This window comes from Miscanthus floridulus, chromosome 5 (assembly GCF_019320115.1).
Source record: "Miscanthus floridulus cultivar M001 chromosome 5, ASM1932011v1, whole genome shotgun sequence".
NCBI classification, from domain to species: Eukaryota; Viridiplantae; Streptophyta; class Magnoliopsida; order Poales; family Poaceae; genus Miscanthus; species Miscanthus floridulus.
In genome coordinates this window covers 13,863,990-13,877,276 of record NC_089584.1, presented here as the reverse complement: position 1 = coordinate 13,877,276, position 13,287 = coordinate 13,863,990, and the positions used below count along the sequence as shown (strand labels likewise).

General features: G+C 46.1%; 1 protein-coding gene across 1 annotated transcript; it reads right to left on the bottom strand.

The window, feature by feature from the left end:
* Window positions 1–9,478: 9,478 nt before the first annotated feature.
* LOC136454263 (probable LRR receptor-like serine/threonine-protein kinase At3g47570) lies at window positions 9,479–12,490 on the bottom strand. Its single transcript, XM_066454745.1, has 3 exons — window positions 12,482–12,490; window positions 9,998–12,014; window positions 9,479–9,910 (listed from the first exon to the last, which is right to left on the bottom strand). The coding sequence occupies exons 1-2, from the start codon at window positions 12,488–12,490 to the stop codon at window positions 10,317–10,319; spliced, it is 1,707 nt and encodes a 568-aa protein (XP_066310842.1). The 3' UTR covers window positions 9,479–9,910; window positions 9,998–10,316.
* Window positions 12,491–13,287: the final 797 nt, after the last annotated feature.

Genomic DNA, 13,287 nt, shown 5'->3' with positions numbered 1-13,287 from the left:
CTGGCCCACCGCGCTACAAGATGCAGAGGAGGTCATCCACAGGTGATTGGGATGCCAGTTCTACGCTTGGCAAACTCATTTGCCAGCACAGGAGCTTCAAACCATCCCCATCACCTAGCCGTTCATGGTCTGGGGCCTCAACATGGTAGGATCCCTAAAAAAGGGCCTAGGCGGTTTCACTCACCTACTCGTAGTGGTTGACAAATTCACCAAGTGGATAGAGGCGAAGCCCATCACTAACATTCGCTCAGAAGAGGCGATCAAGTTCTTCCTTGACATGATCTACTGGTTCAGCGTTCCTAACTGTATCATCACTGACCACGTAATGAACTTCACTGGGAAGAGGTTCCTAGACTTCTGTGATGGATACGACATCAGGATCGACTAGGCCTCAGTCGGACACCCATGTACTAACGGTCAGGTCGAACGGGCCAATGGCATGGTCCTCTAAGGACTCAAGCCACGCATTTTTCACCGACTCAATTAGTACGCCGGGTGATGGGTTGCAGAGGTCCCAACGATCCTCTGGAGCCTAAGAACGACCCCAAACTGATCCATAGGGTTCACACCCTTCTTCCTGGCCTATGGAGCTAAAGCAGTGCTGCCCTCCGACCTCGATCATGGCACCCCAAGAGTGAAGGCCTTCGACCGTGAACGAGCCGCGGAGGCTCAGCAAGACACAGTCGACCTACTTGAGGAGGCCTGTGAGTCGACCATCATCTGCTCTGCTTGCTACTAGTAGACTCTCCACGGGTACCACGAAAGGAAAATCAGAGGGAGGATCCTCAAGGTCGAAGACCTCGTACTCCGGAGAACACAATCGACCAAGGAGAAACATAAACTCTCTCCACCATGGGAAGGACCCAATACGGTGACCGAGGTGATCCGACCGGCCGCCTACCAACTAAAGGATCACAATGGCAATGTTCTCACCCACACTTGGAACATCGAACATTTACATCGTTTCTTCCCCTAAAAATTTTGTCTTACCGCTTACTTTCATTCAACGTTTGCTCCTACAAGCACCCTGGCCCGAACACTTTTGGCCTGGGTCGCTTGGGGGCTCCACGAGGGTGCGATACCACCTCTTTTTTACTATCATATAGTAAATACTTTTTTATCTGAATGAAAGGATAGTCCATTCCTTTAAATTACCCTACGTAACTTTATCTTAAACTCCCGACCGATCACACCCCGCCATGACCTACGGTTACGAGCAGCTGAGCCTCGCGGGCCACGCTCGGGTTCTTAAGGTTGTAGCCTATGGGTCAAACGGGCAGGTGCGAAGAAGAAAGGATAAAAACAGAACTATGCTAGGGTAAAAACAAAGAACGGATGGGACATGCTCCCCCTTACGAAGTGATTCCATCACAAAAATGAAACTGATGTATTCATAAATACACAAAAACGTTTACACGGGGGTCCCCCCATGAACTTATCCCTTACACATATTACCTGTTTCAGCATAAAATCAAGATGAAAAGTTTGTAAAACAAATCTACGTCTTGCTACGAACACACAGACTCTAAGATCACAAAAATTAGAGCTAAAACGAAGAAGTTATGAATTAAACAAGATTTCCTTTAGTAAAATAATAGATTAAATCTAACCTCGAATTTTAAAAGTGGAAAACATACCTAACAGTAGTACAAATATGTAGATTACGCAATTACGAATCTAACACAACTTGAACGGATCAAATCAGAGTGAAAACAAAAATTTTATGGCCTAAATAAGACTAGTGGCAAAACTGTAAATAGATGAAAGCGTATTTTAGATCTAACCGAAGAAACTACGTTTTCTGAAAAAGAAAATGTAGTCTAGGAATACGCTTTGGACCATGAGTTTGAACTTAGAAAATTGCAGGGCTCTTTTGCAAAATGGCCGGCCAAATCGGTATGGCGTGATATCGGCCGTTGGATCTAAGATCGACAACGCAGATCAGACAGGAGGGGGAGAGAGACGCCGGCGTGGTCGACGGTGAGCTCCGATGGTGGCGCCATGGCCGCAGACGGTAGTGCACGTAGAACATGACCTATGAGCTATGATTGGACGAACCGCGGGCACCGGGAGAAAGAGAAAGAAACGGCGAACTCACTAAGGCAGTTTACCGTGGTGCGGAGCGAACAAAGGCGGCGCGGTGCACGGCGGCGCGACGTCTCGACTACGGCACTAGGGTTTCGCGGCGGCGCAGCGATGCAGGATGAGACAAAGCTTGCTCTAGGGTTGGTTGGAGGTGGCACGGTGTGGCTGCTATTTATGGCCGGGGAAGACTTGGGGCACACGCCGAATGGAGTCGTGGTGGCTGCTGCAAGGTCCTTGTGTGGTTTTGGTAATTGAGTGACAACCTAGGTGGACTAATTGTGTTTATGTGAGATACACAGGTGATTAGTCCATAGGTACATGTGTGTGAGCAACATATACCATGAAGAAGAAAATGGCTCGGAGATGTTGCAAAGCTCACACATGTGATGATGGAGGAGCTCGTTGCACATGAGACATGACATGGAGTCATGTGATCAAGGTGGAGAAGATCAAAACATGACTTGGCTTGATGGACCGGTTGCAAGCGTGAAGGGCAAGTCGAAGGCTTTGGAGCAATGGACCGCGTGGTGGTGAAGCTTGAGCAACACTTGGCACCGATGGACGAAGGCAACGGTGAAAAGCAAGTGAAGTCAAGATCAATGAGACAATATGATCACATGATGGTATGAAGTTGATCATATCATAGCTGAAGGTATTGGTGCATGTGTTGCATCGACATTGGAGGAAATGGAATGGAATGCGCAAGACAAAGATATAACCTAGGGCATTTTATTTCACCGGTCATAGGTGTGTAGAGAAGTTGATGACCGGTGTTGACACCAAAATTTGGTAAGCTTACTCTGGAAAAGAAGAGATCGGCCGATGATGTTGAAATTAAGAAAAATCTCCTAATCAAGGTATATTTACGAGTCGGCCGAGGAATATTCTTTAAAATATTTGGAGATACATGACATCGGGGAGTTTCTCATCGACCCAAATATATTCTTTGATATATTTTGAGGTGCATCACGTATGACTTGCTTGGTAGCTGGAGGTTCTGAAACATGGGAGGACATCGGTTATGGACAATGGAGTTGGAGTCCAGGTAGGATACTTGCTGGTTTCATGCACTTGGGATATGCCAGGCTGTGCAATGGATTGGTTCCGTACAGGCCAGGCTAGGAAGGAGTCCAGCATATTCATCAATTGAAAAGGGAACAGGTCTCCAAATTCCATGCATATCACGTTAATTACCTAAATCTTGATGGTGTACGTGCATGAAGAAAAGGAAAGCCAGCCATATTGAGAGTTGGCTTGTACGTGCGTAAAGAAGATTGAAGGAAGCCCGGGATAAACATAGCGTCTAGGTGCATATCAACAATAAAGCAAGCCAAGACACTATCATATACGTGTATGTGTATATATTGGCTAGCTTGATGTCACATTCGTATACAAATCACGTGCATGCAAGATCAGATGTTAAAGGAATATGGAAGCAGATGGAAGGCAAGTACAAGGAGAATAATCTTACGTGCAACTTATTTGCCTGGGAGAGAAAATCAAGAAATATACTGTGGAAGATTTGGAAATATTATGTCCCGTTTGCTTAACGAACAAGGACACGTATATCATGTATGTGCATGTACATGGCCGGCTAGGTTTCATATTCATATACATGCTCGGCAAGGTGTTTGCATAGAGGATCTTTGCCGGTTGAATTAAACAAGAGAAGACACGTCGGCCAAAGAAAACTTTATTAGCAAGAACTCTACAAAAAGGGAAATAGAGTCATTATATCTTAAATATTTTCCTTTGTTTTAGATATATCTTGTTAGACAAGTCCCTTCAGGACTCTTATCCACCCGGGGTATAAATATAAACCTTCGACCATTGTAATAGACATCCAATCAATCAATACAAGTTACTTTTTTTCAGCTCCGTGCCAACCCTTAGGAGTAGGAGTAGAGTAGATCTCGGCGAGTTCTTCAACAAGTAGGGCTACATCGGTCCGGCCGACCTCCGGCTTGTCTGTAAGTACCGTCATGGCTTATACTTTGGTTTGTACGGCTGCATCGGTTAAGTTCGACCTCCACTGCGAGCTCTAGTATAAGCTAGTTATCGACCCTTGTCTAGTTCAAGTACGGCTGCATCGATCGGTCGACCTCCACTGCTCGAATTAGATTAAGGTCAAGCTATCGGCTCTACCTAAGGGTGACGTCCTTCGGGTAGATTCATTAAGTTACCGATCTTGCTGATATTTTTGCTGTCAATAGTTTTTTTCAACAACATCAACCTGTCCGATCAAGATCGAACTAGATCGGCCTCGTATCCTTTTAGTCATTCATTTATTTTGCCATATTGCGATGGTTCTTATTCTAAACGACGGATTACGTTTCATCCGCTGTCCTACTTCGATCTTGATCATGCATAGTACGCGGTCAAGGCATGTTTTATCTTAAGGAGGTTTACTAGCTAATTGAATTTGGTCTATAGCTCGCTATTATGGATGTATCGATCCGGTCGACCCCCACTATTAGTACTTTAGATCGAAGGACGTTGGCTGGTAGATTTGCTTTCGACCAAGCATGACCCTAGCTGTTTGCTATGCCTGCATCGGCTAAATAGCCGATCGTCCGCACTTTAACGCTCATAGTGTGTTTTCATGATCCTGTTAAATATGAGTAGATCTGTTTTCTTTAAAGATTGAATCTGTTATCTTTATTATGGCTATCATCGATCCAGTCGAACCCCACTGTTAATGATGATATGTTAGATTTGAGGAGTTGATAGATCGACTCGTGTTGAATAGTCGATTGTTCACATGCTATAATCCTTTTTCGACCTGAATCGGCTCTTTAGCCGATTCGTCTGCGCTTTCACAGATATAGCATGTCTTTCAGAAAACCTGTCAAGGTATGTATGGTTTTACGAATTCTTTGGCTTTAGTTTGTTGTTATCATCATAGCTACATCGATCCGGTCAAACCTCACTATTGATGACAGCAGATTAGATTCAGAGCGCTTGTAGACCTGTTCGTACTAGACAGTCCATTTGTTCGCATATTATATCCTTTCTCGATTAAACTGATAGGCTCAATGCTTCATACTGGTTATATTTTGCCTAGCTGATGATTTTACTTACATTTGTGTGCATTATACTCGTCATCATAAAATCAATCACAACCCGCAAAGTGTTACAGTCTTTAACAGTCGATTTTCTTCTCGTATCGGCTATTCGATCGATTTTCCCGTCTGGCTGTTAGCCCACTGAATCACTGGGCACTCACCAGCATTGCCGACCACGACTAACGTTGTCTGACCACACACTATGACTAGAGGTAGAATAACGATAGTTCATGGTCGACATCACTAGTGCGTGCTTGGCATCATTAGTGAGTGGTCGGATATCTCCGTGATCTAGTGGGCCAACACTGGCGGCTCCCAAAGCGGCATACTTGGAACTGTCTAGGCAAAAATCGGCATGTTCCACATTAAATTACTGATAAACTTTCTCTCCTTGTCAATTGTAGGTCAAATTGACTGGCGAGCCTTGGGAGGAATTCGTAGGGTCGACTGGTCCTGTGTTGAAGCCAAGCAGATCTCCAGCCTTGCTCCGTCAAGCAGATCCTTCTAGCTTGCTGTGTGCCTCGGCGCATCGATATGTTTTTGCGCCGACAACCGGGTTTAGGATAGATGGCCATACTATCAAGAGGGGCAAACTTGTTTGCATATCGGTCATCTAGTGCCACTCGAGTGATCTAACTTTGCATCGTCGCTAGGATCGAGTGGCGTGGCAAGTTGAGTGGCTAATCCTTTAGAAAATAATTGTGAAAATGCTAACACACATACACATGGTGGTGTTGACATATTTGCAAAGGAGAAGAAGTTGATGAAGAAAAGGAGTTGAATGCGCTGGTCACGGGGTGACTGGACGCGTCCGACATGAGGACCGGACGCGTCCGGTATCTTCCCGACGTGACCGAACGCGTCCGATATCTATACCGAACGCGTCCGATATTCTGGCCAGGCGCAGGCAGAGCTGCCGATGTGATCGGACTCTAGCTCAGTGGAGTGATTAGACACTAAAGAGTTACTATTCAGCGTCAGGTCAAAGTGATATAGCCTGATACAGGATTGCAGAGAGCGACCGGACGCGTCCGGTTGCCACACCGAACGCGTCCGGTATGAACCAGCAAGTCTCGGGTTTTCAGCAAAATAATTCATCGGACACTAGGAGCATCCGGTCGGCCCAAAGCGGCTCTAGGAGCTCTCTGAACTCGACCGGACACTGCATCTCCCACGTCTGGTCCGGTCCGGTCGTAGTTGAGCGGCTCTCGGAGCCCTCTAGACTCGACCGAACGTAGCCCCTCCTGCGTCTAGTCGGTCACACCGGACGTGTCCGATCGCAGTTGGGCAGCAACGGCTATTTGGTTTGAATGGGACACATGGCGGTCAAGCAGTGATCGGACGCAGCGACCGGACGCGTCCGGTGCACAATACCTGCGCGTCCGGTCGTCCCGAAAAATGCCTAGTGAAGGGGTAACGGCCAATTTAGCCCGTGGGGCTATAAATAGAAGGTGGTCTCGGCCATGGTTGTGATTGAGCACCTTGGGGGACTTTGTGTCCATGCTTGAGAGTGCTTAGGAGCCCTCCATCTCACACATGCTTGATAGTGTTCATCCGATCGAGTGAGTGAGCGATTCTAGTGCGATTGCATCGTTAGGTTGCATCGAGTGGCACTAGGTGGTCGTCTTGCAAGCCGGTGGTGCTTGTTACTCTTGGAGGTTGCCACCTCTTAGATGGCTTGGTGGTGGTTTCCGTCGAAGCCCACAAGAAGCTTGTGCGGTGCTCTAGAGAAGTGCTTTGTGAGTGGCATTGTGCTTGCCCCGTGGGAGCCGCGAAGAGCAACTCTAGTAGAGCGAGACGCGAAGGGCGACAAGTGGTCTAGTCGGGTCAAGTGCTAGAGCTTGTGGTAAGCACTCCACGTGGGAGAGTGTGACTTGTGGGTCACCACTAGTAAGAGGACCGGCGGCAACCTTAGAGCTTGTCTCAATGGGGACTAGCGTGTTGGCAAGCACGTGAACCTCAGGATAAAAATCACCTTGTCATCCTTGTCTTCCCGTTGGTTTGCATCCTTGTTACACAAGCTTGTATTTACTTCATTTACATTATGCTTGTGTAGTTGCTCTTGTAATTAGTTAGCTTGTGTAGCTCACTAGTTACCTTCTAGCTTGTGTAGCATAGAAGTAGCTTTGTTGCATGACTAATTCAGTTTGAGTAACCTTGTTAGTCACATTGCTTAGTTTGTGTAGCTAAGTAATTTGTGCTCTATAATTTGGCTTGTGTAGCCTTGTTATTGATCATTGCTAGGGAGCTTAGGAGCTTTGTGCTTTTGCTTACTAGAATTGTGTAGGAGTTTCCCGGTGTGTAAAATACTAGTGGCATAGGTTTGTGTGACCTTGCTCCTAGAATTGGATAGGTGAGCTCTAGCTAGCCCGGCACCTTTGCTGTCTAATTAGGATCTTTATAGAGTACTTATGAACTTCGATAGAGGGGTGTAGTCTTGGCTAGACCGATTGTTTTAATTCCGCATTTGTTTCGGTTAGCCGGCGCGATTAAATTTAGAAAGGACTATTCACCCCCCCTCTAGTCCGCCATCTTGACTCTACAGCTGCGGAGTCGAGGCGGCGGAGTCCGACGTGGGTACGATTCCAAGTTGAAGATAACACTGACATGCGGGACCCACCGGTCAGCGAGACCAAGCGGAGAGAGAGGGAAACGACGCGGGCGACGCTGGGCCGCTGTGGGAGAGAGGAAGCAGGCCGTGCGGATGAAGGACTAGGCCGCGGCGGAGAAAACAAAAACTAGAGCGGGCCAGAAGAAGGAGAGGAAGAATTCTCTTTTTTTCAATTTCATTTTCAAATCCAAATTAAAACCAAATTTAAAAATTTTTTGCAAATTTTGATCAAACCCAAGTATCACAAAATTAAGTATGCATCAGCATGAATGCATAAACATGTGGCTAGACCTTATATTTGATTTTAACTTTAACAAAATTGTTATTTTTCTAAATTTAAATGCTCACAAAATGCATAATAAATCAAATTCTCCTATTTTGAAATCATGCAAATTTTAGAATGTTACACATACTTATTCAAGAAAATTATTTGAATAGGTTTGTGTAAAATCGTTTCTATAATTTTTTTATAAAGTATAATTGACCTCCTTGAACTACGGTGGAAGTTTGATTTATTTTCATCGTAGTTGACGTCTCGCCACATAGGGCGACTGATGTAGCGCCATGTCACCCATGACCACTTTTAAAGTTGCATCGAGAGGTAAATTTAATGGTTTTAAAAAGTTGAAAAAAAAAATCGAACGTGTTGTTCGGCTAATGGTTTCTGCGACTGATAAGCTGACGGGTGCTATTTTGTTGTGATAAAAAGATATTGTACCATGGTTAATAAGCAGAACTGATAAGTTCAAGTGAACAAGGCGTAAAAGTTTAATTTCCTAATTGAGAAAAGTAAATCAGCTTCGTACGATAGCCAAAATTTTGGAGGCCTTTCGGCCCGCATTCGTCGTGTTGTGGATGCCATCATTGCAGCCCACATATGTATATTACAGTATTTCCTTTACCGGATTCTATCTCCTCTCAAGTCCAGATCTCCCAGCCCATCGCCTCGCCGGTCGCCGCCACGGCACCATCCGTCAAGAACTACTTCAGTCCTTCATCGACGACGTCTTCCGGAAGCTCGCGGAGGAGGCAGCCGGGATCCCGTCGCGTCCGCTCCGCTCCTGGAGAGCTCGCAAAAGCACGCTATCTCCAAGCGCACCTCCATATGTTCGCGTACTCTATTCCTCTTAGTTGCCTGTTTCCTCCCTCCGGTACTTTTAGCAGTAGGGTGGTGTTTCCAGTGGTGCCTCAGCTTGTACTATACTCCTATCTGATAGCACAAATGGCAGTAGTGAACGGAAACGGAAACTGATGGATGATGGTTTGTGTGTAGACTGTAGTTAGGTCCCTGGTTGACTTTTGGACCATCAATCTGGGACAGTATGCTATTTCTGTTGGACTAATGATTGTGGTGAATAGAGGATTGGTTATTGCTCATGTGTGAAATGATTGCTATGTGCGTGGTAACTCTGACTCGTACATGCATTGAGTGTTTTCAACTGTGAAATTCCTGTAGTGCATCAAAATAGGAAATCTTTGCACTAATTATGGTTGATTTGTGCTATATGCCACTGCTGTGGAGCTTCAAACATTGCATGACTAAATGTGCAAACTGTTTTTTTTTTGAAAGAACAGGAGGTGCAAGAAGCCCCTACTGAAAAATGTGCAAACTGTGCATAAGTGTTGCCTTTTAGTTTTCACTCTAATCTAATGGAAAGAAGTGCAGATCTGAGCATGTATGGCTTTATTCATATCAGGTAATATATTACACATCTGCAGCATATCCTGTTCTACCTCCAGATGTGATCATTGCTCTTGCAAATGACTGCAATTCATGTGCTCTCAAGCTAGCAGGAAAACATGTGGTATGAATCTCTGATTGCGTGCATCTCTACTACTGCATCTCTCATCGGGGTTCGTTCCTTTGGATGTTGCTTTGAGCAGGATATGGCAAGTCTGAAAACAGAAACCAAGCAGTCCTTAACTCTGCTCCGTATAATGCTATCCGTTGACTCTAAATGCAGCTAGAGTGTCGAATCTACGATATCCAAGATCCTTTGGCTAAGCCCACGCTCGGCGTACTTGTGCAGATCCAACGTGTCTCCGAACATGTCATCTGTGGGGCTCCTTCCAGTAAACATCTCAAGCAATAATATGCCGAGGCTGTAGACATCACCAGTAGTTGAGACCGCAGAGCCTTCACCATACTCTACAAAATTTGCAAACATATCAGATCATAAAGTTCATTTGTAGCATGGAGAAAATTACAAGGAAACAACAAAAGAATTTCAGTTACCTGGAGCAACATAACCAATGGAGCCTCTTATTCCAATTGTGCTATTTGAATTTTGCAAGATTTTACTTGCACTTTCTAGAAGAATCCGCGATATGCCGAAGTCTCCAACTCGGGCACTCATGTCTTCTGCAAGAAGAATGTTGCTTGGCTTGAGATCGCAGTGAGCGATTGGTGGCTCACAGTGATAATGAAGATAATCCAAAGCATCCATGATATTTGTGGCAATGTTTAGCCTTTGTTCTCGGCTTAGAGTATTCCTCGGAGTGAGCATGTCAGATTTTGGATGAAGCCAATCATTTAAGCTGCCATTTGACATGAACTAAAAAATTAGTGCCTTGAACTCTTGACCTTGGTGGTTAATGCTTGAGCAGCATGTGATGATTTTCACAAGACAACGATGATGCACCCTTCGCAGTGCCTCACATTCTGTCACAAAAGTTCTAGTAGATCCTGGTTGCTGAAGGTTGAAGACTTTCACAGCAGCAGTAGTTTCGTCATCAGCAAAAGTGCATTTATAGACTTCCCCAAAGCTTCCTTTACCAAGCAGACTGGCCTCAGAAAATCCATTGGTTCCATTAGCTAGTGCGTGATAAGAAACTCTTTCATATTGTTCCTCGATTACTGGTGATAGGATTGGGCTATGGTTTCCTCTAGACTTCTTTTTGATAAACTGAACGATTGCAATAATGAAAGTTAAGAACACAAGTGCACCAGTTGTTGCCAGAGCTAGTATTATATAATGCTTCAAGTGCCATTTTCTGTTCTTTTTTATAGAACTTGTTTGGCATGGATATAAATGAAGTTGAGGTAATCCACCACAAAGCTCATTATTTCCAGTGATTGAAAATTTAGTCAAATATCTGAAAATCCCCTCTTTTGGCACTTCTCCTTGCAGATTGTTGAAGGACAGATCCAATTCTGACAACAAAATCAAATTCTGCAGACTTGTAGGGATTGTGCCTGACAAGTTATTGTATGCCAGATTCAGTTCTCCAAGGTTATGTATACCACCAATGGCATCAGGAATAGCACCGTACAGTTTATTCAAGGACAGATTAAGTGTACTCAGGCCCTTTATTTTGTTCAGAGATTGAGGTATGCTCCCCACAAATGAGTTATGGTCCAACCAAAGCCCTTGCAGAACGGCACAATCCCCGATGCTATCGAGTATTTCACCCGACAATTGGTTTCCTGACAGAACTAGGTTATTAAGATTTGCAAAGATGCCAACTTGAGAAGAAAGGGTTCCTGATAACGAGTTGTGTGATAGGTTTATGTAAATAGAGATTACTGGTAGTTTGAAAATGTCTATTGGAATCGAACCGTTGAGGCGGTTGTATGACAGATCAAGGGATATCAGATTCTTCATTGTCCCTATGGTTGCTGGAATTGATCCCTCCAGGTTTGCATGGTATGCATCAAGGATAGTTAACTTTGAGAGATTTCCAATAGATGGAGGTATTCTGCCTGACAAATCAGTGTTGAACAAACCTAGCTTAACCAAGTTTGCCAACTTGCCAATGCTCTCTGGAATGACTCCAGATATGAACGTGTCTACCACACTGAAGACATTGAGGTTAGCCAAATTACTGATGGCTGCGGGGATGCTTCCTGAAATTCCATTTTGGTCAAAGCGGAGAAATTGCATGGTTGCCGATAGATTCCCTATTGAATCTGGCAGCTGCCCGGTGAGCCGGTTGCTATACATACTCAATTGCAGGAGCTGGCTGCAGCTTGACAAAGAGGTGACAAATTCCCACCCTTTACTGTCATCTGCTTCCAGGCTGTTGGTAGCCAAGTTTGCATATTCCAGTGCCTGAAGCTTTCCTAGCGTGGGAGGCACATATCCGGTGAGGCTATTATCTGTGAGATCGAGGAATATGAGAGTAGTGAGATTAGAGAGCGACGCAGGAATGTCTCCGGTAAAGTGGTTTGCTGCCAGGTTAAGATATCGTATGCTAGGGAACCTCCTGCCAATGTAGGCTGGAATGTCTCCACGGAACACGTTCCCCTGAATCTACGACACACGCATCGAAGAAAGGTTGTACATGGACTGTGGTGCTGTAAAGTAATACGCTGCTCTCTCATCTCTAAACGCGCGATAGGGGCAGGCGCTAAAAGGGCTCCCTACTGCTGCATTATAGCCGCGGTAGGGATAGGTACCGAAAGGCTCCCGTGCCGTACTGTAGCCATAGCAGGGGCAGACGTCAAAGTCAGCCCTGCCGTCACATCTAGTCACTGTAACAGCATGGCAGCCTAGCATGTCTATGTACTAGGACTGCAGCTCAGAAAAGTGAGCGAATTCAGTTTTGCCATCTCCTCTGTAGAGCACCGGCCAACGCTGGTGCTTGTGCTGTGCTTGTGCGTTCTGTTCTCCCTTCTTTTTTCTACCTCTAGCCATAGTGTGTGGTTGGCAACACAGGTGAGCGGTCGGCTCACCCGTATGGGAGATCCCGGGGCCAACAAGTGGTATCGGAGCCGTACGAGCGCCATTGCCGGACTAACCGTTGGCGATGACGGACGGTTCGGAGATGGGCGACAGCAGTGGCGCTGCTGTGGCCGCCCAGTGACGATAGGAGGTCGTCGTGCGCACGGTGCGGGAGGTCAGCAGTACCAGTTGATCGACGCTGACTCGCACCAACTATGGCGAGTGTGCGGTGACCATGAAGGTCAAGCTCAGAGCCCGATGGCTTTGGAATGCCATTGACAAGGGCACCGACAACGAAGAATACGATATGTCAGCGTTGTAGGCTATCCTCGCTACTGTGCCAGCGGAGTACAGAGAGCCGTTGGGGGCGAAGAACTCTGCTAAAAAGGCGTGGGAGGCCATTGCAGCGATGCGCGTTGGCTCCGACCGCGCAAAGAAGGCGACGGCCCAGCTGCTAAAGCAGGAGTATGCCAACCTCAAGTTCAAGGATGGTGAGTCGGTGGAGGACTTCTCCCTCCGCCTACAGTCGCTCATCAGCAAGCTGAGGAGCCACGGCGTCACCATCGACGAAGAAGAGGCGATCTCCAAGCACCTCCACTCCGTGCTACTAAAGTACATTGAGATCACTCTCTCCATAGAGACGATGCTGGACTTATCCACCCTCACCATTGAGGATATGATAGGCCGTCTGTGGGCAGTGGACGAGCGTATGGAGTAGGCCACAGCAATGACAGACAGTGGCAAGCTGCTGCTGACAGAGGAGGAGTGGGCTCCCTGGATGAAGGAGAAGAAGTCCGGGGAAGCCTCCTCCAGCCGTGGTGGCGATGGCAAGCGCCGCGGCAAGGCTTCTTCGAAGAAGAAG